This window comes from Megalobrama amblycephala, linkage group LG2 (genome assembly GCF_018812025.1).
Source record: "Megalobrama amblycephala isolate DHTTF-2021 linkage group LG2, ASM1881202v1, whole genome shotgun sequence".
NCBI lineage: Eukaryota > Metazoa > Chordata > Actinopteri > Cypriniformes > Xenocyprididae > Megalobrama > Megalobrama amblycephala.
In genome coordinates, this window is record NC_063045.1 from 1,338,392 (window position 1) to 1,365,947 (window position 27,556).

Below are 27,556 nucleotides of genomic sequence, written 5' to 3' on the forward strand. Positions count from 1 at the left end.
GTAGCTAGTTTCTAAATGTGTATGTTGCAATCATAACAATTGCTATGGATAAAAAAAAAAGAAAAGAAAAAGTTAACATTGGCCTAAGCATGGTGAGGAGACATCAATGGTCTTACCTGTAATTATAAATGTAACAAATGCTATAGTCAAACAATTATAAGAACTATGTTTACTATATTTTCTATCTACTATAGAACTATGGCAAAATACAAGTTAGAATCAAGAGCTTTAAAGTCTAGATCTTCTTGAATTATTGACAAAACAAAATGTTTTTCCCCATGTGTAAAATCTAAAATGTGTTGACCACCACTACTACTACTACTACTACTACTGTCTTAGCTAGCTGGCAAATAACATTTATTCACTAATCAGATTATAAATTATGAAGACAAATTCTTTGACAAAACAATTTAATTACTGAAAAAAAACAATCAGTGATCTATCACATCCCTCAGGTCGGTTAGTTGGCCAAATACTGCAACTCACTGCGAACAGTTATGAAAAAGTTGCCTCAGTTACTTTACAGCATCAAATAACTAACTAAAATCTATGGAGCCCCGCACATGACATGCAAGAAAAAAAATTAAAACGTGTGCACGATTTACTATTTCGTTCCCTTGATTTACTAAATCGTTCGCACGACTTACTAAAACGTGCACACAATTTAATATTTTGTTCCCTTGATTTATAAATCATGTGCACAATTTATAAATCAAGGAAACGAAATTGTAAATCGTGCGCACGTTTTAGAAAATCGAGGGAACGAAATATAAATTCTGCGCACGTTTTAATAAATCGAGGGAACAAATTAATAAATCGTGCGCACGATTTAGCCTACTATTTTTTCCTGCATAGCATGTCCAGGGCTCCGTAAAAATCAAACTTATTTGAAAAGAAAATTTTATTTGAAGTGTAATTGTTTAGTTTGGCTCACGTCTCAAATGTTTACACGGTGAGGGCGGGGCTTACGCATCCCGATTTCTCCTCGCGTCGATGACGTCATCACTCGCGCGCTCCTTTCACACAAATGGTCTTCTGAGGTAAACAGTTCAAGCTGTTTCGCAAACCTGTAAAACAAACTTTACACCCTTCATTTCAGCAAGTTTTCCGGGATTATTTCTGAATGTTTTTCAACCGGTTCGGCGCTGCTTGTGTTTTTGCTAACTAAAGCAATTTTAAGGAAGAAGGTGTTCACACACAAAACGGTAAGAAGATGTTAGCGAGCTAATTACTTTATTGCCGTGAGTGTATAGTTATTAGGAAATCAAATTATATTTATATTCTTTTCGACAAATTACAATGGTTGATAAAGATGTGTCATTTGTCTAAACATACTGCTTTATTCGGTATCATCTGATTATTAGGGCACTTTTATAGGCTTTCAGCATTCTGACTCAAACAATCTGTTTCTGTCAGCAAATACTTAGAATAAAGTGAGATGATCTGCTTCTGATCCTGAATGTCTTGTTTAATGAATATTGATAGTCTATGGATCATCACTATTATCAGAGCAGCTGAAAAGCTTCATTTCATTTCAATGGATCCTGTTTTCACCTCATTCATTATGCTGATGCATTCAGATCTATGAATTGCCACATTAAGGTCATTTTATTGATGTCAACAGATTTAAGCAAACGACAAATCAGCCATTGTGACATCTACAGGTAAGTAGTCTATCATAATTGCATTTAATTCATTAATTTTTGATTAATCAGGTTTCAAATAACACAAAACTAAAACATAAACAAAACAATTTAAGGTAAACTCAATCGGTGCATTATTTGTTTCTTGCAAAATTTTAATTTATTTTCCTAAATTTGTTTATTTTAATTTTTATTCTTACATAGCCTGTTACACTCCTTATTTTTTGTTTATGTGTGTATATGAGGGGTAAGATAAAATGCAGGAATAAAATATGTGGATGAAATTCTTAAATAAAGAGTTAATCCAGCATATATTTTATTATTATGCCATTTCTCCATCTTGGTGTGTAAACTATACCCCTCATGATGATTACACAGTTCAGTGTGGCTCTCACAGTATGCATTTGCCTAGTCCTAAAAACGTGTAACAATATTAAAGGTGCCCTAGAATGTCAATTTCACAAGATGTAATACAAGTTTAAGGTGTCCCCAGAATGTGTCTGTGAAGTTTCAGCTCAAAATACCCTATAGATTTAAAAAAAAAAAAACAGCAGTCCACTAGATAGTGCACACAAACTCTTTCCACACTTAAAGGATTAGTCCACTTTTAAATAAACTTTTCCTGATAATTTACTCACCCCCATGTCATCCAAGATGTTCATGTCTTTCTTTCATCAGTCGAAAAGAAATTAAGGTTTTTGATGAAAACATTCCAGGATTATTCTCCTTAGTGGACTTCAATGGACTCCACTGTTGAAGGTAAAAATTACAGTTTCAGTGCAGCTTCAAAGAGCTTTAAACGATACCAGACGAGGAATAAGAGTCTTATCACAATGATTAGCGAAACGATTGGTCATTTAAAAAAAAAATTAAACTGTATATACTTTATAAACACAAATTATCGCCTTGACCGCACTTCCGGTTTCGGCATTCTTCAAAACGCTTATGCTGTATGTCCTACGCCTTCCCTATTCAACTTATGGAAAAAAAAAACGAAACTGGCGCAGCGTTCATTCCGTAAGTTGAATCACCTTTCCTATTAAACTTACGGAACAAACGCTGTGCCAGTTCAGTTTTTTTCCATAAGTAGAATAGGAAAGGCGTAGGACATATGGCGTAAGCGTTTTGAAGAATGCAGAAACCGGAAGTATGTTCAAGGCGATATTTTGTGTTTATAAAGTATATACAGTTGTATTTTTTTTTAAAAAGCCCGATCATTTTGCTAGATAAGACACTTATTCCTTGTCTGGTATTGTTTAAAGCCCTTTGAAGCTGCACTGAAACTGTAATTTTGACCTTCAACGAAAGACGAAAGAAAGACGTGAACATCTTGGATGACATGGGGGTGAGTAAATTATCAGGAAACGTTTATTTAAAAGTGGACTAATCCTTTAAGGCCAAAGGAGTATAGGCTACTTTAAAAGGTGCGCGCGCTAAACTGTGCACGATAGGGGTGTAAGAAAATATCGATACACGTGAAAATCGCGATATTATGTTTGCCGATACTGTATCGATTCTCAAAAACACTGTATCGATATTTGTTTATTTCTTTATTTACATCCAAGGTTCTTGGCTTTGTGTCCGGTTTAAACCACGGACTGTATAAAACCCAACCGCTAGATGTCAGTGTTATCTCAGAAAATAAACTGACGCCGAGCCTGAGAAGCGCGAGGTGCATCAATAGCGTTAGCATTAGCAAACCCACCTCCAAGATGACAGAATTATTTAGCTCCCATGGCATACAGAGCTGAAGTGTGGACTCATTTTGACTCATTTTATAAAGAACCCACTAAGGAGATCGACAAGAGTCAGTTGTTTGCAAAATAGGCCATGTTAAAATCCAAAACTCGGGAAACGCATTGAATCTGGCGTTCAATAGAATATGTAGTAACGTTATGTACTGCATGTTTTCTTCTCAGTAACAAAATAAACACGCAACAAAAATGACAGCAGTGCCGGCATAAAGAAAGCATCTGATCATAGCTATATGGATATGTTTGCACCAGCTCTGTTCAGCACTTCAGTGAAGGCAAGTTTATTTAAATAGCACTAGACTGCTTTAAAGCAAGCAGCTTTACATTATTAAATATAACACAAACAGACATTCAGTCATGAAATGGACTATGCACTAGTTGTTAAATAGTTTAGAAATTAAAAACTGCTATACTGTGAACCTTTAAAACATACACACATAAAGAATCCTGCAGTCACTTTACTATTTTCCCTTAGATTGCACAAAATAGGGATTAGTGATATAAATGCAAATGATACTGTATTGATTAAATAAAATAAAGTTGTTTGTAAGGTTTTATGCATATGGTGGTGTGTTCTTTATGACCGTTTTTTCTAAAATTACATCCTTTTTCTAAGAAATATCGCAATATATCGCCTTTCTTACAGTATTGAAATATATCACAATATATCGTATCGTAACCCCTGTATCGTGATGCGTATCGTAACGCCAAATTCTTGGCAATACACAGCCCTAGTGCACGAGATGGAGCGGGACGCGGAAAATGGAGTAAGCCCCATACCTGTGCCTTAAGACAACTTTTATTTTCTTTCACACACAGCACAGAGAAACAACTTTCTAATAAAGCGACCAAACTGCCTGTCAAGTAACACAAAGATATAGAAAAAAAATGAACAAAATCATAACAAAGTCCGGTTAATTTCCGCAAACTGGTTCTTTGCGGACAGTTCGCTCAATGAAAAGCCGTTTCATATGTTCCTGACGTCTTCATGCTATGATGTCACTATTTCTTTCACTATTACTTTTTTCCGTGAATAAAAATGAAATAATGATCAGCATTTTGTGTAGCTGTTGTCTACTTTGTTCACATTTCTCTCAGATTTTTTTATGATTTATGTGTAATGTGACTTTATTTACTTTAATTTCAGGCCTGATGGAGGATAAACATGTCAAAACTGGAGAAAAAACTCGCTCACGGACTGAAAGTGCTTCTTTACTGAAAAGAAGAGAAATGGTTCACTTGCCGTCAATGAGGAAAGAGAACATCCACACTGGAGAGAAGCTGCATGAATGTGATCAATGTGGCAAAACATTTTTGTTGGCTTCAGTCTTGAAGAATCACCTGAAAGTTCATTCACAGGAGAAACCACATTCATGTTCGTTGTGTGGAAAGAGTTTTTCAAATCCACAAAAATTAAAAGTTCATCAGAAAATACATACTGGTGTACAAAATCATATGTGCTTTGAGTGTGGGAAGACTTTTATTAGATCTGATGTTTTAAAACTGCATCAGAAGATTCACACTGGAGAAAAACCTTACAAGTGTTCACACTGCGAAAAGAGATTCAGTCAGTCAGGACATCTGAAAGTTCACGAGAGGATCCACACTGGAGAGAAACCTTACACTTGTGATCAGTGTGGAAAGAGTTTCACATACAAAAAGAGTCTCAAGATTCACATGATGATCCACACTGGAGAGAAACCATTCACATGTGATCAGTGTGGAATGAGTTTCACACATAAAGAATCCCTTAAGCTACACATGATCATCCACACTGGAGAGAAACTGCATAAATGTGATCAATGTGGTGAATCATTTTTGAGGGCATCAGGGCTGAAGAGCCACCTGAAAATTCATTCACAGGAGAAACCACATTCATGTTCGTTGTGTGGAAAGAGTTTTTCACATCTTCAAAGTTTAAAAGAACATCAGAAAAGACATACTGGTGTACGAAATCACATGTGCTTTGAGTGTGAGAAGACTTTCATTACAGCTGTAGGTTTGAATCGGCACCAGATAATTCACACTGGAGAGAAACCTTACAAGTGTTCACACTGCGACAAGATATTCAGACAGTCCGTAAATCTGAAAGTTCACGAGAGGATCCACACTGGAGAGAAACCTTACAAGTGTTCATACTGCGACAAGAGATTCAGACAGTCAGAACATCTGAAAACACACGAGAGGATCCACACTGGAGAGAAACCTTACTCATGTGATCAATGCGGGAAGAGTTTTACAGGAAAACCTACACTAAAGCGACATATGAAAACCCACACTGGAAAGAAGATGCGCAAATGACATCAATGCGGCAAACATTTCTTTGTGTGGAAAGAGTTTTCAAATCTGAACATCAGATTGTATGTTCTTTGAGCATAGGACATCTGTTTCTCATTTTTCGTTCAAGAGTCTCTCCATGTTTAATTAAATTTATGTTGAGTGCCCCCTGGAGGAATACTAACTTCATGCATATTTTAATCAATGACTAAAACATTATTTTAAACCATATTGGTTTCATTTAAGTAAACATTTAATATAATTAAGCTCATTGTTTTTATATTACAAAAACAATATTTGTGTTATAATTATTAGTAAATAGTTTTTTTTTTTTGCTCCAAAAATCGTGTAGAGGTACAAAAACACGGAGGAAAAAAAGTAAAAAATGTTATTTGTTTTGTTGTATTTTGTATGTTTTATTTGTTACATTTGTGAGAAGTAATACTATTATCAGTGTTCAAGTAAGACCCAAAAATGGATTATTCCTTAAAACTAAAGTACTAGAAACTTTTTTTTTTTTCAAATAGATACATGTTACAAGTTCAGCATCTCAGCTTTGTTGACTGGAGCAATAAAGTCTGGAACCTCTTAACTCATGACTCAACATATAATTCAATTCAATTCACATTTATTTGTATAGCGCTTTTAGCGATACATATCGTTTCAAAGAAGCTTTACAGAGAATGCATGTCAACATTACAATTTAAAGAATGCAGTTAGCAAATAATGTAATAATTTAGGCAATTAATTTACAATCACTGTTAGCAGTTTAACTGAACGTAGAAGCAATGAGCTCCTGGAAAAATGAATTACATATTAACAATAATTAGGATACATAGAAATTGGGCAAAGTGTTTATCTTAGAATCGAAGTCTAGGATGTTATAATGTTTTAGCTAGTCTTAGTTTATCTTACGCAATATTAGCTAACTAGGTGACAGACCGCAGTAAAAAGAGCTTGCGCTTCATTCAGATTTCTTTTGGATATAAATATTGCATGTCATTCTTCAGGATTTGTGAAGATTTTTTTTCTGTCCTCTGGTCTGAATTTTTTTCCCCCAATGACTCTTATTTTATAATACGCTCCAAAAGTTGGACACTTAGAAACTTTTTACTGTCTGTTAATTCTACTTGCGTCAAGAAATAAATTCATAATTTCCGTTAGGCCTATATCTGAAAGCTATTAACTCTTATGTTTTAAATTTCATAATAAAGCCTTTAAATAATTTTTTTAACTGTCTGATAAATTACTTTTAACTCTACACACAACTGAGATCGAATTTTTGTGTTATAAATGTTTTTCGTTGTTAGCAATATTTGGCGCGTTTATGTGAGTATACGTTTATTTCGCATCGCCGCTCTGACGTCATCACTAGTTTCCTTCCTCGTTCAGTCAGCGCGTTTGTTGTGACTTCTGAGGTGAGTTCAGCAGTTCTGATATTTACACATATATAAAATACACTTTACAGTTTGTTTAAGCAACATTTACAAGGTTATTTATTGTTTTCATTGGCTAGAGCGATATATATGGTCTTCTCTGTCGCCTGCAGACTGATTTAGTTCAGCACGAACCGAACATCCGAGGAAAATGTTGAAGTGATTCAGACATTGACGATTTTGTAGTTTTTTATTTTTAGAGTGATAATGTTAGTGTTACTGAATGTGACGTTAGTTTTTATCTCTGAAGGGATTACATAAGAATAGAAACATGTTAACGTGGCAATAATTTAATGATCAAAATAATTTATTGGTATGAATGTAAGAAAATTTGACTGTATTTTGATTCATATGGATATGTTTAATGACAGGAAGTAGAAAAACCAAACTCTAATATGGGTGTCATTAGTAATGATTAGTAATTTAGTGTCTTTATCATGTAAATAATGTTCAGAATGTACAGTATAAGCTTTATTTATAAAAGCTAAAAAGAATCAAATAAATCTAACCAGGAATTTTATAGTTGATCAACAAACAGAGTCAGGATGTGATTGGCAGTTAGATCTAAGGGTAAAATGAGCAAAACACCAATCCAAATGACATATGTAATACTATAATATTTTTAAATAGAAATGTTTTATAATATTTAAGGGTATCTGGACTCAAACACTCTTTTCAAGCACCTGTGTGTTTTCTTTTTACTACAGACACCAAAATTACTACAGAATAACTATGCCAAAGGTTTACAGCGCTAACACTCTAATGTCAACATGAGAATGAAATTAGATGCCGCATCCCACGTTTTAAATGGAATTATCGTTCTTTTCCTAATGCTCACATCAGTTCACAAATAAATTGGGGATGGGCATTTTTCAAAAATATTGTATTCGAATATTTTGGCCTCAGAAAAAAACTAATATTCATATATTTATTTAAATTGACTTTTTTTTCATCAAGTTCTCAACATTTCTGAACAAGCTTACGATTAGGCAATATACACAACAAGCCTACGTTATATCTTAAGGTTTTCTTTTAGTTGAAAGCATTAAGTAATATGCGTAAAGAAAAATATAAAGATCAAAAGCATTTAAGCTCAAGCAGTGTCCCAGCTAACACACAACGTAACAGTTACGTAATTCTTTCTTTTTGGTAATTTCATGACTTAAAAACTGACAAAGCAACTAAGACTTTCGCATGCTTGTAATTTCATTACCTTCAAATTATCATCTCACAACATTGTCGGTATTATCTCCAAATGTTATAAGATTACTAATAACGCTCCAGATACGCACTCTGTATGTAAGGCATAAAATTATGACCACCTTCTTAATATTGTGTCGGTCCTCTTTTGCTGCCAAAACAGCCCTGACCCGTCGAGACTGCAGTGGACTCCTCTAGATGCCTGAAGGTGTGCTGTGGTATCTGGCACCAAGATGTTAGCAGCAGATCCTTTAAAGGCCCCGATATACTTCAAACGAAATCGAAGAACGAATTGATGTGAAGTCATTTCGAACAAAATCAGGCCAAAACGACGTTCGTTTTGTGTTCTTTTTGGAAGTTTGAAACGGCCTGCCAAAGCGAACTTTCAGGAAAAGTTTGCTCCAGCTGCAAAACACCTTCGTACTACCATTGGTCCGTGACGATAACGTAATAGGAGGTGTGCGCCGAGGCTCCGCCTTCACTCGCGTGGGACGCGTCTCTGACTCATTTCGTGTGTTTGAGTTCGTTGAGGTAAGAGCTCCGCAGGTGAAAACATGAACACACTGGATAGCTGCTGTGTCGTAGAAAATGAAGTTGTGCTTCTGATGAAATGGGGCACTGACACTGTTTTTCATGTTTGATACTGTAAAGCTGCTGGATTATAAGCAATCTATTGAATAAAGTGCTATATAAATAAACGTGACTGTAGAGCTAATTTTCAGAGCTCGCGCTAACATACCCATGTTGTTATGATCAGACTCTTTTCTTATGCTTTCTATAAAAAATACTTGCTGTTTTCTCATTTTTGTTGTTTATTTTGTTACTGACAAGAAAGTGCATGGCATATATTTACATATTCATCTAACCGTCGCTCAGCACAGTACCAGTACGAGTGATTGCGTGTGTGAATTAGTCATACCGTCTCTCTATTAATTGTGAAGCTGTGGGTTGTAAATAGTTCCTTCAAAAGTAGAAAAATATATGCTATAATAAGTTTTGAGTTTCTAAGCTACTTTAGTGATAAATTACAGGACAGCGCTGACAACTAGTTCCTGCGTTCCTCTCAGTGCGCGCGATCTTCACGTTTTGCGTAGCTACTGTTTGTATGAGTGTTCGTGACACAATGCAGCTGCGCGAGCACGGTAGCTTGGAATAATATATTCCCAGTCGTCTAAAATCGCTTGAATAAACTGGTAAACCTTATAACAAATACAACTGACAGTTTAGTGAAGGCGCAAAGCTCACCGCTCGCGCGCCATCACTATTGTTGAAACGGCGTTCACATCAGTGTTGCTTTTTATGCCACTGCCTGGACGAGGCGGAGTCACGTGACTACACACGCGGTAGTATGTTTTTAGGGGGGAAGCATTAACAGGATTAAAAAAACGGGAAAATTACGTCGGTTAGAGTTTCTGAATTTCGGTTTAGATTACTTTTCAATTAATCGTCCAGCCCTAGTTTAAGTATATCGGGGCCTTTAGTCCTGTAAGTTGCGAGGTGGATCCTCCATGGATCGGACTTGTTTGTTCAGCACATCCCACAGATGCTAGATTGGATTGAGATCTGGGGAGTTTGGAGGCCAAGTCAACACCTCACCTGAACCATTTTTGCTTTGTGGCAGGAGCATTATCCTGCTGAAAGATGCCACCAGGGAATATTGTTTCCATGAAAGGGTGTACATGGTCTGCAACAATGCTTAGGTAGGTGGTACGTGTCAAAGTAACATCCACATGGATGGCAGGACCCAAGGTTTCCCAGCAGAACATTGCCCAAAGCATCACACTACCTCTGCCGGCTTGCCTTCTTGGATCGGACCACAGGGGCCAGCCTTCTCTCCCCATGTGCATCAGTGAGCCTTGGCTACCCATGACCCTGTTGCCGGTTCACCACTGTTCCTTCCTTGGAGCACTTTTAATAGATACTGACCACTGCAGACCAGATACACCCCACAAGTGCTGCAGTTTTGGAGATGCTCTGATCCAGTCATCTAGCCATCACAATTTGGCTCTAGTCAAACTTGTTCAAATCCTTACGCTTGCCCATTTTTCCTGCTTCTCACACATCAACTTTGAGGACAAAATGTTCACTTGCTGCCTAATATATCAACCCTCTAACAGGTGCCGTGAAGAAGAGATAATCAGTGTTATTCACTTCACCTGTCAGTGCTCATAATGTTATGCCTGATCGGTGTATATTGGTAATTTCATGACTTACTGGTAACGTAACTACAACATTGCATGCGTAATATTGTTATGCCTATAATTAAATTACCAACTCACAATGTCATCAGTACAATCTCCTAACGTTATAAGATAACCAAGGACGTTCCGGATAAGCACTCTATAAGTAATATATTGGTAATGACATGACTTACTGGCAACTTAACCACAACGTCATAATTTAATTACCATAATTTACATGTTCATGTTTGATTACCAGAATTAGATTTTTAAAATGTACAATTAAACGTCAGACACAATATTGAAATTTCCCTACTGCATGTCCACCCATAGAAAAATAAATAAATATAAAAGTTATCAACTGATTAATAACAGAATTATTGTTTCACAACAAATCCAGGAATTGCACTTTTCCGATTGTCGCAATGTAAGTTATGTCGCCACGGCAAAAGTTTGCAGTTATGTAACAGTCACGTCTTTTTGTTAGCTGGGGTGAACAGGAAAAAACATTTATTTTTCGAATAATAATTACAAATCAAATATTCGACTATTCATGCACACCTCTAAAATAAATGATGTATATTCCCATCAGCCTACAATATAGCTCAATTGTAGAAAACAATTTATAAAAATGCATTAAAATTATGATTTTTTATTTTAATTTCAGGCCTGATGGAGGAGAGTGAAGAGGAGGAGAAACATCATGTCACGACTGTAGAAAAAACCTGCTTACAGACTGAAAGTGTTTCTTTACTGAAAAGAAGAGACAAGAAATGTTTCACCTGCCGTCAGTGTGGAAAGAGTTTCACACACAAACCGGATCTCGAAGAACATATAATCATCCACACTGGAGAGAAACCGTTCACATGTGATCAATGCGGCAAAACATTTTTGTTTACTTCAGCCCTGAAGAGCCACCTGACAGTTCATTCACAGGAGAAACCACATTCATGTTCTTTGTGTGGAAAGAGTTTAAAATACAAACAGAGTCTCGATCTTCACATGAGGATCCACACTGGAGAGAAACCGTTCACATGTGATCAGTGTGGGAAGAGTTTTAGACAATCATCAAACCTTAAGGAACACATGAACATCCACACTAGAGAGAAACAGCACGAATGTGATCAATGTGGCAAAACATTTTTGAGGGGTTCAGGCCTGAAGTCGCACATGAAAGTTCATTCACAGGAGAAACCACATTCATGTTCTTTGTGTGGAAAGAGTTTTTCACATCTGCACAATTTAAAACTTCATGAGAAAATACATACTGGCATAAAAGATCATAAGTGCTTTGAGTGTGGGAAGACGTTTTTTACAACTGAACGTTTGAAACTACACTGGAGGTCTCACACTGGAGAGAAACCTTACAAGTGTTCACACTGCGACAAGAGATTCAGACGGTCAGGACATCTGAAAACACACGAGATGATCCACACTGGAGAGAAACCTTACACTTGTGATCAGTGTGGGAAGAGTTTCACTCAAATATCTTCTCTACTCAGTCATAGAAAATACAATCACAGTAAGTAGATCATCTTCAGATCCAGCACTTTCAAGCGTGAAGCCGCAATACCATCGAGCAAGATGTCTTCAACATAAATCTGTCACAGCAAGCGTCAGGACAAGGAAACGTTGTCTAAATTTGTCACATTGAATAAAGTTCTGTCTTCAAAACCAGCATTTTCAACTGTGAGATTCAGATCAACTGGACAATATGTTTTATGCTTGTATATCATTTTGCTTCATTGTATAAATATAATTATGCTTTATTATGAGTTAAATATTATGATGTAGGGTGAATTCAGGTTGATTGGGACACTTTCCAATTCATTTCAATGGCAAAGTGTCCCAATCAACCTGAATTCACCCTATAGGATATATATTACTTTTATGAAGAAATTCTTTACATGTTCAAGCAATTCTTATTATATTTCATTAATTTATTTTTTGTAGAGAGATCCATCTCATTTGTTTACAATTTGTATTTGTTTCATCACTTTATTGTCCATTTTTATTGTTACATCAAAAATAAATAAATGCCTAATATTTAACCCCACACATGACAGAGGGAATGAGACGGCCGTCTGTCTACATCAGTAACTGTTTTACCCTTATTTTCTTTTAATAAGTTGTTTTATCGATGTTTTCATCGCGTCTCGCGATGATGACGTCAGCGTCACTAGCGCGCGCCTTCCTTCAGTCTGTCGAGTCTTCTGAGGTAAATATTTAGCTCTTCGTTGTTATAAAATACACTATACCGTTTAAATAGTAGTTTACGTTTATTTCATGTCGATAGATCCTATTTTCACCTCATTCATTATGCTGATGTCTTCAGATCCGTAAATTTCCACATTAAGCTCATTTTATTGATGTCAACAGAACCAAACGACACGATCAGCTATTGTGACATCTACAAGATATAGGTAAGTTTTATAACCCCATTTATTTCATTAATTCATTAAAAGACTGTAAACCATGTTCAATAACACACAAAACAAGTAGTTAAGTAAAACTCCATTGTTGGGTTATTTGTTTCTTGCAAATTTGTATATTAAAGTTTATTTTTTCTTACATTGTTTATATTTGTTATATGTTAGGCTAATTGTACACATTTGTTTCTATAATTCTTTGCCAATATGTTAATAAGACGGTAAGAATTATGTGGATGAAATTCTTATATAAAAACAGGTCGAATTTGTGAATTCATATAAAACAATTTGAGACTAATTTACTTAAAAGTTAATTTACCAGATGGATAGTTGAACATAAATACTTAAAATATGTGAATAAATATAAAAACATTTAGTCAGTAAGTGATTTCTTCTTGATTTTGTCAGATCTGCTCCAGTGAAGCTCCTCCCACTGCAATTCAATAAATGCTGGAATATTCCCATCAGTTTACAAATGAAGACGAGCATCAAACCATCAGGAAGAGCTGAAATCTGCAAAGACAGAGTTTATTGAAGGACAGTGAGAACATCAGAGATCCAGAATGAAACACACTGAAGAACAAAGAGGTTGGTGTTTATTCCTGATTCTTCATCAAAGGCATAGTATGTAAGTTTCACCACTAGAAGTCGCTTATTCAAAACAAAGGCGTAGCTTGATGCAGTGAATGAGCTTGGAATCATGGGAGTTGTCGTCTTCACCTAAACAGTTGATGAAAAACAATCAGACAGGACAGAAATCATGTTCATGGATGACCTAATGTATTAAAGTTTTATTACGTTACTGTAGGCTTGGGCTATAAAACGGTATCGATATTTATCAACAGTATGTCTTATTCGATAACAATAGAAAAAATGTTCGATATCTCTCGATATAGTTTCACTTTAGTTGCATGAACAACTCTCAAGCTCACTCCGTCAAACAAGCTGTTGTGGAGTTCAGTTGTGCAATCGCCACGTAAGATCAGAACACACAAACACATGAAAATGAGCGCTGTACCTGCCGGTGACAAGGAGATTGTGAATAAAAAACAACATATCAGCTCGTCAGTGTGGCAGTTTCATGGTTTCCTTATGTCATTTGATCTACTTCAGAGTTCGTCTTGAGAGAGCAGTTGTCATGTCGGTATAAACAGCTGCACAAACAGTGTTTTCAATCACACAGTATCTTTATTTCTATACTACAAATATTCAGGTTATGACAGAAGTACTGAGATAAAAGTTTATAGTTCAGATAAAACACTAATGTCAATGTTATCAGCTTTTGATTGAATTCGCTGAAAATGACGCATTTATCGATTACATTGTTTCACCACAAGGTGGCGACAAGTGACTTTTAAAAAAACGTGTTTGACGTTGAATCTTCATTCAACAGATTCTTTCAAATACACTGATTCATATGAGCATGTCATTGAATCATACATCCAAACATTTTTTTTTTATTCAAATATATTTAAAATTTTAAAATAGCCTGCAGCACTTGATATTTTGTAATATTATTATAATACATGTTATTTCGTTTAGTTGTCATTCAGAATTGTGATCTCGTTTTGAAACAAACAAAAAGTTTCTCAATTTATCCAGAATTGTGCAGCTCTAAGTTTCTTTAACACTTATTTATTTCATCTTCATAAAAAAAAATTATAAGAAAGATTTGTTTACATTTTATTTTGCTTTGTTTTAAAAATTATTTGTTGTTTGCCTTAATTAAAAATGCATTGGTTAAATTCAAACATTTTTTTCTACTAAAATTCTTTCAATAATTGTTGATACCGTTCAATATGAAACATTATATCGTGATAATTTTTTTTAGCTGTATCACCCAGCCCTACGTTACTGATTGGGCTTTTCAAACCGGAAGACAGAATTTGCTCTAAAAAATGCAAAAATAACTTATTTTCATTTATGGATAAACTTAATGATGTGCAGCGTGTACATATCTGTTCACATCTCAAAAAATTAGATGACCCTTTAAACACACCAACATTAAAGTATTGAGAATGATAGATTTAGCATAAATTAATCAAAACCTGTTTTATATTTTCTGATAAACTTGTATTTCATAAAGTTATTTTTCCTTTAACTTTGGTAACAGGGTTGATGAATGCAGTCAACATTAGAATGAATTGAGATTATTTTCCCATCATACACTAGAAAGAGTTCAAATGATGTCACTTCTTGGGTGTCTGCATTTGAATAAATTTAATAATTTGTTTTTGTTTTTTTGTTTTTAAAAAAAGAAGGGATTTTATGTTGAAATGGTGTTGAGTGAAAAATGTAGGGTAGGTAATCAATTGTTCATTCAACATTTGTTCATAATTTAGAAAATTTATATTAAAATAAATTAAATATCCATCTTAGACTTTCAGAACTGTATCATTTGTTTTTTAATGTTAATATTATTTTAGATTGTGGAGTTAATGAAATATTTAATAGATCTCATTACAGAAACATGGGATTTGTGCCTATAATGTTTTAAAAGTAATAACAGGAAGATCGTTGTACTTTGTTCATGGAAAGAGATCATAATTTCACGTAGGAATTGTCTAATTTTAATTTTTAAGTATTTATTAAAATGTATCCTTCTTATTTTAATCTCAGTTGTGATGGTGGAGATTGAGGAGAGTGAAGAGGAGGAGAAACATCATGTCAAAACTGGAGAAAAATCTCAATCACAGACTGAAAGTGACCCTTTACTGAAAAGAAGAGACAAGAAATGTTTCACCTGCCGTCAGTGTGGAAAGAGTTTCACATACAAAAAGAATCTCGAGACTCACATGAGGATCCACACTAGAGAGAAACCGTTCACATGTGATCAATGTGGCAAAACATTTTTGTTTACGTCAGCCCTGAAGAACCACCTGACAGTTCATTCAAAGGAGAAACCACATTCATGTTCTTTGTGTGGAAAACGTTTAAAATACAAACATAGTCTTGAGCTTCACATGATGATCCATAATGGAGAGAAACCGTTCACATGTGATCAGTGTGGGAAGAGTTTCACACACAAACTGAGTTTGAAGGTTCACATGAGTATCCACACTGAGGAGAAACCATTCACATGTGATCAGTGTGGGAAGAGTTTTAGACAATCATCATACCTTAAGATACACATGATGATCCACACTGGAGAGAAACCGCACACATGTGATCAATGTGGCAAAACATTTTCGAGGACTTCAGGCCTGAAGGATCACATGAAAGTTCATTCCCAGGAGAAACCACATTCATGTTCTTTGTGTGGAAAGAGTTTTTCATATATGCACAATTTAAAACTTCATGAGAAAAGACATACTGGTGTAAAAGATCATAAGTGCTTTGAGTGTGGGAAGGCATTTTTTACAACTGATCGTTTGAAACTTCACTGGAGGTCTCACACTGGAGAGAAACCTTACAAGTGTTCATACTGCGACAAGAGATTCAGACGGACGGGACATCTGAAAACACACGAGAGGATCCACACTGGAGAGAAACCTTACACTTGTGATCAGTGTGGGAAGAATTTCACTCAAATATCTTCTCTACTCAGTCATAAAAAATACAATCACAGTAAGTAGATCATCTTCAGATCCAGCGCTGTCAAGCGTGAAGCCACATCCTTGCCGAACGTGACACAGTAATACCATCGAGCAATAAAATCTCTTTAATTTACTGTAAATTTGTCCTATCCAGCCACAACGAGTATCAGGACAAAGAACCATCATCTAAATTTGTCACAGTGGATAAAGTTCATCTTCCAGCAGTTTCACCTGTGAGATTCAGATCTACTCAAAGATGGACATTATCTAGACATTAATTATTATAATTTTGCTTCATGGTATAAATGATATGATTATGCTTTGAGTTAAATTTTATGTTAAATTTTTTATTATGCATATGTATCATGTTTATACTTTAATGAAGAAAATTCTTAAATTCTTCAAATTGTTCTTGTTGTCCTTCATTGATTCTTTCTACAGCTATCCATCTCATTTGTTTGCACTTTGCATTTGCTTCACATTATTGTCCATTTTTATTGTTTATTCTTCTTACATCAAAAATAAATAATTTAATCATTTAAGTTACCAAGTAAAAATATTTTAGAGCCATTAAAATATTGTGATTGCTTTAAATTTCTCGACATTAAGCTTTAAAATGCCTATATTTCACCCCACAGATGACAGAGATAATGAGACGGCTGTCTGTCTACATCAGTAACTGTTTTACCCTTATTTTTGTTTGATATGATGTTTTATAGATGTTTTGCCGTTTTAAACTGTATTTGGCGCGTTTTTGATACCGATGTCGTCTCGCGGTGATGACGTCATCATCACTAGCTCGCGCCTTCCTCCAGTCTGTCGAGTCTCCTGAGGTAAATATTTAGTTATTGTAAAATACGCTACACAGTTTAAATAACACTTTACGCGGTCATTCATTCATCGTTTCCATCGAGTTCGGTGCCATTTATGTGTCTGCTTACTAAAACACTTAGGGTTAGGTCTGTTTTTCACATACAAAACGGTAAGATGCTAGGGAACTAATTTATTGTTATGAATGTAACGTTAGTTTTTAGGAAATCGAGCTATATTTAGTTTCTTATCTACGAATTACAATGTTTGATAAAGTGGTTGTCGTTAGTGTCCCTCTATTTCTGCAATTTTATCTGTCATTGTGAAAAAGTAATATCAAACAATCTGTTTCTAGCAGCAAATACTTAATATAAAGTGAGATGATCTGCTGCTGATCCTGAATGTCTTGTTTAATTGATAGTCTATGGATCATCACTATTATCAGAGCAGCTGAAAAGCCTCTATTTCATGTCAATAAATCCTGTTTTCACCTCATTCATTATGCTGATGTCTTCAGATCTGTAAATTGGCACAATAAGATCATTTAATTTGTCAACAGACTTGAGCAAATGACACTATCAGTTATTTTGACATCTACGAGATACAGGTAAGAATCACATTGATTGATCATAACATTGATTAAAACATGATAAACCATGTTCAATAACACAAAATTAAACTTGTAAATTAACTCCATTGTTGGGTTATTTGTTTCTTACAAACTTGTATATTAATTTTTCTAAGTTTTATTACTTGTTTTTATTCTTATATGTTTATATTTGATATGTGTTAGGCTAATTGTTGTAGGCTACACATTTTTTAATTCTTCGCCAATATGTAATAAGAGGTAAGAGTAGGAATTATGAGGACGAAATTCTTAAATAAAAGGTAGAATTTATGAATTCATATGAAACAATTTGAGTTAATTTACTTAAAAGTTACTTTACCAGATGGATAGTTGAACATAAACACTTAAAACGAATGAATAAATATAAAAACATAAACCCAGTAAGTGATTTCTGTTTGATTTTGTCAGATCTGCTCCTCCCACTGCAATTCTGAGATCCAGAACACTGCAGAATGAAACACACTGAAGAACAAAGAGGTTGGTGTTTATTCCTGATTCTTCATCAAAGGCACAGTTTGTAAGTTTCGCCACTATTCAAAGCAAAGGCGTAGCTTGATGATGCTGTCAATATGCTCTGCTTGAGTGCTGCGTAACCAGTTTACCTGCGAGTAAAAGACTAAATCAAATCTGTTCATCATAAGAAGCGATTGATTCTTTTCAGAACATTAACTAAACTAAACTGCTCGATTTGTATGGATTAGTTTTCGTAACTCTTTCTGAAATTTTGAAGTGTCAAAGAAGTAAGTTACAAACACAGTCTATGGAAGGAAATCTGACAGCATTCTGTCATCAAAAATATCTTAATTTGTGTACTGACTATGAACGAAATTATGGGTTTGAGTTTCATTTTGGGGTGAAATAATGAAACTGGTGTTTAGATTTCATGTGATTTCTCATTGTGGTGGTGATATGATGAATCAGTTTAGTTAATTCATCGGATCAAAAGTAATTCCATTTTGTATGATAATTTTCGTCTAAGTAATTCCAAACTTTGTGAGGCAGACGATGACATTATGTGATAAAATACAATAAACTTGTTAAGTGCACACCACAGCGCCACCCAGTGCATTTAATTATAGTTGCTAGTTTTAGTGTTTGGGATTTCTCATGGATTCACTGCATTTACGGCCATCAAAGCAACGTAGTAAAATTATTTTTATTTTTTGAAAAATAATTATAAATTGAATATTCATGCACACTACTGGTTTGTTTTTAATGTTAATAATATGTTAGTTCGTGGAGTTGATTAAATATTTAATAGATCTCACTACAGAAACATGGGATTTGTGCCCTTTTATGTTTTAAAAGAAATAACTGGAAGATCAGTGCACTTTGTTCATGGAAAGAGATTTATAAAAATGATTATTATTTCTTGTAGCCATTGTTTAATTTCACTTTTTAAGGATTTATTAAAATTTAACTTTCTTTCATTTCAGACGTGATGCTGGAGAATGAGGAGAGTGAAGAGGAGGAGAAATATCATGTCAAAACTGGAGATAAAACAATCTCACAGACTGAAAGTGTTTCTTTACTGAAAAGAAGAGACAAGAAACGTTTCACCTGCCGTCAGTGTGGAAAGAGTTTTACATACAAAAAGTGTCTCAGGGATCACATGAGGATCCACACTGGAGAGAAACCGTTCACATGTGATCAGTGTGGAATGAGTTTTAGGCAACAAGGAACCCTTAAGGAACACATGAAAATCCACACTGGAGAAAAACTGCATCAGTGTGATCAATGTGGCAAAACATTTGTGAGGGCTTCAGGCCTGAAGATCCACCTGACGGTTCATTCACAGGAGAAACCACATTCATGTTCATTGTGTGGAAAGAGTTTTTCATTACTGCACTGTTTAAAACTACATCAGAAAATACATACTGGTGAAAAAGCGTATGTGTGCTTTGAATGTGGGAAGAGTTTTATAAGAGCTGGACAGTTGAAACTGCATCAGAGAATTCACACTGGAGAGAAACCTTACAAGTGTTCACACTGTGACAAGAGATTCAATCAGTCAGGAACCTTGAAAGCACATGAGAGGATCCACACTGGAGAGAAACCGTATCACTGCACTGCATGTGGGAAGAGTTTTAACCAATCATCTGCTCTACGCAGTCATACAAAACACAATCACAGTAAGTAAATCATCTTAAGATCCAGCACTTTCAAGTGTGAAGTGACAGGACAAAGAAACTTCATCTAAATTTGTCATAGTGAATAAAGTTCATCTTCAAGACCAGCAGCTTCAACTGTGAGATTCAGAAAAACTCAAAGCTTCAATCCTGTATAGTCTTTGTTTACACTTTTATGAAGGAAAGTAGAAGGTTTTTACAGGTTCAAAGTGTTCTTGTTCAGGAAACTGAAGACGAGGCTGATTTACTTTTTAACATTCTTTGTTGTTGTTTAAATCAACTAATTATTCTTCCTGTTAAAGTGTATTTAGAAAATGCAGATGTAGGGTATACTGTCATGTAGTTGTCAACTGTCCTTCACTTACCGTCTTGAGATCAGTGGTGTAACTTTGTTTTAAAAAGTGTGTGGATTAGAAATGTGTGTGTGTGGGTGTATTGTAATTGTATCATTACAATAATAAATTCACAAAAGTTATTGACATAGACCTCATGTTTAATATGATAGTTTTGTCCTTACGTCTACTACAATAGAATATATTGTTAGTCTCAAGAGTATTTACATTAGCCAATAAATACTTTGATCCGTGTTTAGTATTAGATTGTCCTGATGAACTAGGGGTAGAGTTTTTGTTCAGCATGCCAGAGGTTCTGGGTTCTAATCTGCCCTAGTGTAATTTATTTTATGTTTTTCTCATTAAAACCAAAGATGTTCATCTGTGATTGTGTATATCAAGAGCAGGGACATGTTTATGTGCATTTTATTTTGTAATTTCACCATCTCCGCAACAGTGTTAAAGGTGCCATAGAACATCCATTTCACAAGATGTAATATAAGTCTAAGGTGTCCCCAGAATGTGTTTGTGAAGTTTCAGCTCAAAATACCAAATAGGTCTATTATTATACCATGTTTTAACTGCCTATTGTGGGCAATCTAATACTCTGATTTGGTGTGTACACCTTTAAAGGCAGTGTAGGTAAAAAATTTATAAACAACTTTCTTCCAAATTTGTTTAAACTTTCTATATATATCAATGCATAATTAAAATGTAAGTACTCTGATAAAAAGAGTATAAAAATCGAGTGACTCTAGACCGTTTAATCTGTATTAAACACAGCTCATTATTTCCATTCGGGACGAAACATAGGATTGGCTTAGGCGACTGTCACTCTCTCGCAACCATGGCAACCACCCTTTTGCCACACATGACCTGCCCACTTGCGCGCGCACGTTTGATTTGAGGAATTCAAGAGGCACGGATCCTAGGAATACCAAAACAATGGCAGAGAAACAGCAAGCAAAATTCACAGTACCGGCCTATGCAGTTAGTGAAGGCAAACCAGGCAAAAAAAAGGAAGACGGTAACAGTACAAGAAAAGGCAATGAACAAAAAGTCTTTGGATAAACAAAGAAATAAAACGCGAGTTAATATCGGCGTGGCTCTCCAGCGATGGCAAGAACTGAGGGAACTCAAGGGGCTGAAAAGTGACTCCTTGATGGCTTTATTTCTGCTGGACAGGTAAATCTTTCTTTTTGTATTTTGATCATACATATTTTTTTGTTTATTTTTCATGAAGCATGTGTCATTAGCACACGTAGCTGCGTAATATAGCTAACATAACATTACTTAGCGAGCCGTAGTAGAGACGATAAATAATCTATAGGCCTAGCTCAAGATGATAGCTATAGTGTTGAATTGTGCATAATTTTGCTTTAGATAACTAAATACATGTTTAACAGATAGTAGGCCTAACGTTACTCTGCATCTAGGAACTTTTCTTAGAACTATATTTACCCTCTGTCTAACTCTTTTACCATGTTCACCTGTAAGTTTACCTGCACGTTTTTTTTCGCCTTTTTGTTTTTATATTCTCTACCTATGTTTACTGATGTCTTTATCTTGTATCTGTGTGTGTCGTACACACTTTGTTGTATGTGTGTGTTATTATTTTGTGTCTGCAATGCGGTACTTGTCTCTGCAGTGTAGTCCTCATCAGAGTCAACAATGCTTTCATCATGGAAACTCTTACATGCAGAACAACGTATATGTTATGAATCTTACACGAAATTCATCTTCATCACAGTGTAAATGATGGTAATGGAAAAACGTGTATCATGCAACCTGTTTTTAGCTTTGCCTTATTGATAACTAGCTCGTTAGCGAATCAAAAAATATATATTTTAAACTTTACCAATATCAATATGCTAGCTTGATAGTGAGTACTAAAATACATCTTGTTTGTTTATCTTCATAATTATAACGTTATTTTTATTACATGTGATTCTGACATGATGTCACTACATGCACTGTGCTCCTTCCTCTCCGCTCGTCTCAGGTAAATAATGCGTCTTCCAGCTCAGTGGTCGGAGTCCCGCGTTCATGTGTTTTGGGGGCGTGGCTTTGGAAGGAGCCCAGAAGGGAGGGGTGGAGTGAATGGAAATAATGAGCTGTCTTTAAAACAGTCGTGAGAGGTCTACAGACACTCGATTTTTATACTTTCTTTTTCAGAGTACTTACATTTTAATTATGTATTGATATATAAATAAAGTTTAAACAAATTTTGAAAAAAAGTTTTTTATACATTTTTTACCTACCCTGCCTTTAAATGCTTGTGCTCCCCACCCCCAAGCTCACGACTCCATTAAACATTCCATAAACAATCCTGAAGTTCACAATAACTCTCAAAATGGATCTTTACAAACTGTTTGTGGTGCAGCATATCAGATCACGTAAGTATGGCATGTATTTTGTGGATGTTAACTAAAATTTCATTCTGTTTGATAGTGTGCTGCACGGCTAACTGGGCTAAAGCTACACACTGTTAGAGAGACTCGATAAGAATGAAGATGAGTTTATGAATTATAGAGACTGCAAGTTGGGATGTTGGGATTCACCCTTCTTTTCCTGTTTAGATTTACATATGAAGGAGGAAACAATGATGTTTGAGGCTTACAGTATGTCTTTCCATGTACAGAACTCCTATTATTCAACTATGCCAAGTTAAATTCAATTTTCAATTCTATGGCACCTTTAAGCGATAGACTGAAGCGCTCGTCCGTGTGAAGACTGCATAGCACGAGCTCCAAGAGAACACTGTTGCGCCACTGATAACAGCGGCAACGAGCACTCAACGCGATTTCAAAAACAACACATCCCAACACCAGATCGCCTATTATTTAACACAAACAAACGAATTGCTAACCAACTTGATATGTTTCTTTTGTATTAGTATACATCCATGCCACGAGGCTACAATATTGACCCTGGCAAAAAGTGGTGGGGACATGTCCCACCCGCAAATTATGCCTATGCTTGAGATGCTTTGCTATCTTGTTAGTCAATATAAATCTGTGTCATTTGTATCCACTTTTATTTTTTTTGTATTAAAACTTGTGTTGTCCATTTTTATTGTCTGCTACTTCTTGCATCAATAATAAATTCATAATTTTAGTTGAATTTAAAATCCATATGACTGCTTTTGTGATTTTCCATATTTTAAGTTTCTTTATAAATGTTTTAAATGCCTAATAAAAATTTTTTCATCCCACACATGACTGAGATTGAATCATATGACAGTCTACATCAGTAACTGTTATAGCCTTATTTTTGTTTGATATATTGTTTTATAGATGTTTTGCCGTTTTATACAGTATTTGGTGTGTTTTTGATAATTGCTGAATCGTTGATTTCGTTTTGCGGTAATGATGTCATCTCCAACGCGCGCTCCCGTCAGCCAGTAGTCTTCTGAGGTAAACAGTTCACGCCATTTCACGTTATTGTAAAAAAAACTTTCCGTCTTCACATACAAAATGCTAAGGTGTTAGCAAGCTAATTTTTATTATTGTTATTAGGAAATGTAACTATATTTAAATTCATATCGACAAATAACAATGTTTCCTAAAGATGGGTGTCAAGGTCTGTCTTTATATTGCTGATATATTCTGTATCATTTGAGAAATTACAATAATAAAGCACTTTTATAAGCTTTCAGCATATATTCTGACTTAATCTGTTTCTAAATACTTAGAATAAAGTGAGATGATCTGCTGATTCTGAATGTCTTGTTTAATGAGTATTGATAGTCTATGGATCATCACTATTATCAGAGCAGCTGAAAAGCCTCTTTATTTCATGTCAATAGATCCTGTTTTCACCTCATTCATTATGCTGATGTCTTCAGATCCGTAAATTGCCACATTAAGATCATTTAATTGTTGTCAACAGATCAGTTATTTTGACATTACAAGATATAGGTAAGTATCTGCATTTATTTCAGTAATCTGTGGTAAACCATGTTACATTTAAAACAAAAAAACAAAAACAAGTGGTTAAGTCATTGGTTATTGGTTTCTTGCAAATTTGTAAGTTTCTATGTTTGTTTATTTTCTCAATCTTATTTTTACATTGTTTATATTTGATATCTGTTAAAAGTACTTATTTTTTTCCCTATAAATTTTTGCCAATATGTTAATGAGAGGTTAGATAAATATAGCAATACAGTATGGGGATGAAATTTTTAAAATGCAGGTAGAATTTGTGAATTCATGTAAAACACTGATCAATTCACTTAAAAGTTACTTTACTGGACAAGTAGGTAAATATAATTATTAAAATTTGTACTAAAAATTTGTATGAACACTAACTCTGGAACTGATTTCTTGATTTTGCCAGATCTGCTCCTCCTTCTTCAGTGAAGCTCCTCCCACTGCAATTCGCCAATAAATGCTGGAATATTCCCATCAGCCTCAAACCATCAGGAAGAGCTGAAATCTGCAAAGACAGAGTTTACTGAAGGACAGTGAGAAGATGAGAGATCCAGAACACTGCAGAATGAAACACACTGAAGAACAAAGAGGTTGGTGTTTATTTCTGATCCTTCATTAATGAGGCTTAAGAATATTAAGGTTATAAAGCAGTTGATCAGAATTTTATCTGTTGTTGATGGAAAACACCATTGAAGTTGTGAAAAAACAGTTAAACCAAAAAATAATATAGGAGGCACTTTCTATGTGGAAGGTACAAAATTAGGCCTGAAAATCAGTTGTCTTTCATGTTCTTGTTTTGATCAAATGGTCAGTGAAACCAAATTTGATTAACATTCACATTGATTGTTTACATTAGAAGGCCAAACAAAATATGATCTGAGCTATTTTATTTTATATTTTCAATCAAGATTGGAATTTAGGACACATTCTCACACCTCAGTGTCTCATTCCCCTTCTCAGGGAACCATGGTAACAGTTGTAACCTGAGGCATTTCATGTAGCTGTTGTCTACTTTCACTCGTTTTTTTTTTTTTTAATGATTATTTAAAATTTAACTTTTTTTTTGTCATTTCAGACCTACTGGAGGAGAATGAGGAGAGTGAAGAGGAGGAGGAACATCATGTCAAAACTGGAGAAAAAATTCGCTCAGAGACTGAAAGTATGAAGGAAAAAAGGAACAAGAAATGTGTCACCTGCCATCGGTGTGGAAAGAGTTTCACACGCAAATATAGTCTCAAGATACACATGAGAATCCACACTGGAGAGAAACCGTTCACATGTGATCAGTGTGGGAAGAGTTTCCCACATCAAGGAACCCTTAAGGAACACATGAACGTCCACACTGGAGAGAAACCGCATGAATGTGATCAGTGTGGCAAAACATTTTTGAGGGCTTCAGACCTGAAGAGCCACCTGAAAGTTCATTCACAGGAGAAACCACATTCATGTTCTTTGTGTGGAAAGAGTTTTTCACATCGGCAAAGTTTAAAAGTACATCAGAAAATACATACTGGTGTAAGAGATCATATGTGCTTTGAGTGTGGGAAGACTTTTATCACAACTGACCAATTAAAACAGCACCAGATAACTCACACTGCAGAGAAACCTTACATGTGTTCACACTGCGACAAGACATTCAAATGGGCAGTTTCCCTGAAAACACATGAGAGGATTCACACTGGAGAGAAACCTTACAAGTGTTCACACTGCGGCAAGAGATTCAATCAGCCAGGAAACCTGAATGAACATGAGAAGATCCACACTGGAGAGAAACCATACATGTGTTTACACTGCAACAAGAGATTTAATCGGTCAGATCATCTGAAAACACACAAGATGATCCACACTGGAGAGAAACCTTACAAGTGTTCACACTGCGACAAGAGTTTTAGACGGTCAGGACATCTGCGAATGCATGAGAAGATTCACACTGGAGAAAAACCTTAGAAGTGTTCACACTGTGACAAGAGATTCAGTCGGTCAGATGAGAGGATGGGAAGAGTTTTAGCCAACATCTGCTCTACGCAGTCACACAAAATACAATCATATAGCAGTTCAGATTCAGTATGAAGCCGCATCCTCACAATAATGTGTCAAGCGATGAATTTGTCCAAAACAACCACAACAACCAACAAGAAAAAGAAACAGTGAATAAAGTTCAACCTCAAGACCAGCAGTTTCAACTGTGAGATTCAGATCAACTCAAAGATCATCGATCACCATGTTTTATTCTTGTATATGATTTTGCTTCTTAATAGGAATTAATGTTTAGAAAATGTAATTGTTAAATTTTCTCATACTGCACATGTATCAGTTTGCTTATAGTTGAGGGCTGCAAATTTGCTGCAAATTAAAATTAACATGGCTTGGCAAACAATATGGTTAGGTAATGTGTTCCTCTGGCATTCCAAATAAATTTATAGATGTGGAAAAAATTCTCTACCTTCTATGGCGCTCTTTATTCTCTATGGTGTCTTCTCCCCATAGCAACAATTGCAGCCATTTCATGTGCAATATGGTAAGGTTAGCTAGCTAAATATTATAAATGTCAATGTTAAATGACCGACAGCAAACTAGTGATCTACTCGACTTTTGTTAAATGTTTCCATTTTGTTTTTCAAATGAATATATATAATTTACGTGATTCGTTTTGAATGTGACAAGCCGTTTTCACCATTAAGCATATAATTTGAGTGAATGTGTGCATGTTTTAAAATAAATGTATAATTTTACAAATAGTTAAAATACATTACAATAAATTCTAGTTCTTTTACTATTGTATTCTCTGAAATACCTTTAAATCCTGGGGCACTGTCAATTTGTGATATCTTCGTCAAATTTTGTGAGGCCCCTTAAAGCACGCGCACACTTCGCACAACCCTTGTGATGGCTCTGTATACAGATGACCGCTTGCAACTGACCATCTACACTTCTCTTGAGATGCTTTGCTATCTTGTAAATAATCTCATTCGTTTAGACTTTAACTTGCTTTGTAATTGATTCTTGCATCAATAAATTTACGAATTTTAGTTATATATTGAAACATATACATTTTTATTTTAGTTTGATATGTTGTTTTATTTATGTTTTACCGTTTTAAACAAAATTTGGAGCGTCTATTTTTTTTCTTTTATTTAAAAAAAAATCTATTGTTTTAAAGAATTACAATAACAGTCAGGGGGTACAGTGCATTGACAAAGACAAATACATAAATAAAATAAACCAGTGACAAATTTAAAAGATAGAAATATAAGTTAAATAATATGAAAA

At 35.0% G+C, this 27,556-nt stretch overlaps 4 protein-coding genes across 9 annotated transcripts in view; all 4 read left to right on the forward strand.

The window, feature by feature from the left end:
• LOC125263100 (zinc finger protein OZF-like) overlaps window positions 1-27,556 on the forward strand; it is a 252,439-nt gene that overhangs the window by 187,523 nt on the left and 37,360 nt on the right. The window lies entirely within an intron of this gene.
• On the forward strand, window positions 935-16,857 carry LOC125263012 (zinc finger protein 658B-like). The gene is made up of 4 exons (XM_048181845.1): window positions 935-1,205; window positions 1,625-1,664; window positions 4,545-5,696; window positions 15,539-16,857. Exons 3-4 carry the CDS (start codon window positions 4,550-4,552, stop codon window positions 16,492-16,494), a joined length of 2,103 nt encoding a protein of 700 aa, XP_048037802.1. The 5' UTR covers window positions 935-1,205; window positions 1,625-1,664; window positions 4,545-4,549; the 3' UTR covers window positions 16,495-16,857.
• LOC125263116 (gastrula zinc finger protein XlCGF49.1-like) lies at window positions 12,022-20,507 on the forward strand. Of its 6 annotated transcripts, none has more exons than XM_048182018.1 (4): window positions 17,003-17,288; window positions 17,825-17,872; window positions 18,302-18,370; window positions 19,330-20,507. In XM_048182018.1, exons 3-4 carry the CDS (start codon window positions 18,346-18,348, stop codon window positions 20,031-20,033), a joined length of 729 nt encoding a protein of 242 aa, XP_048037975.1. In that variant the 5' UTR covers window positions 17,003-17,288; window positions 17,825-17,872; window positions 18,302-18,345; the 3' UTR covers window positions 20,034-20,507. The 6 variants fall into 6 exon arrangements, with proteins under 6 accessions (XP_048037978.1, XP_048037975.1, XP_048037977.1 ...); XM_048182019.1 differs by lacking the exon at window positions 17,003-17,288 and adding an exon at window positions 17,295-17,437; XM_048182021.1 differs by lacking the exons at window positions 17,003-17,288; window positions 17,825-17,872 and adding an exon at window positions 12,022-12,708.
• Window positions 12,715-26,233, forward strand: LOC125263110 (gastrula zinc finger protein XlCGF7.1-like). Its single transcript, XM_048182008.1, has 4 exons — window positions 12,715-12,913; window positions 13,328-13,456; window positions 24,816-24,876; window positions 25,362-26,233. The coding sequence occupies exons 3-4, from the start codon at window positions 24,828-24,830 to the stop codon at window positions 26,231-26,233; spliced, it is 921 nt and encodes a 306-aa protein (XP_048037965.1). The 5' UTR covers window positions 12,715-12,913; window positions 13,328-13,456; window positions 24,816-24,827.

What these genes read in the sequence shown, in the direction of transcription:
- LOC125263116 (XM_048182021.1), top strand. Translation starts at nt 18,346, where the DNA reads ATGAAACACACTGAAGAACAAAGAG. An exon ending in ACACACTGAAGAACAAAGAG is followed by an intron (nt 18,371 to 19,329) that starts GTTGGTGTTTAT and finishes CTTTCATTTCAG; the next exon opens with ACGTGATGCTGGAGAATGAG.
- LOC125263110 (XM_048182008.1), top strand. Translation starts at nt 24,828, where the DNA reads ATGAGAGATCCAGAACACTGCAGAATGAAACACACTGAAGAACAAAGA. An exon ending in ACACACTGAAGAACAAAGAG is followed by an intron (nt 24,877 to 25,361) that starts GTTGGTGTTTAT and finishes TTGTCATTTCAG; the next exon opens with ACCTACTGGAGGAGAATGAG.
- LOC125263012 (XM_048181845.1), top strand. Translation starts at nt 4,550, where the DNA reads ATGGAGGATAAACATGTCAAAACTGGAGAAAAAACTCGCTCACGGACT. An exon ending in TGGAAAGAAGATGCGCAAAT is followed by an intron (nt 5,697 to 15,538) that starts GACATCAATGCG and finishes TTTTAATCTCAG; the next exon opens with TTGTGATGGTGGAGATTGAG.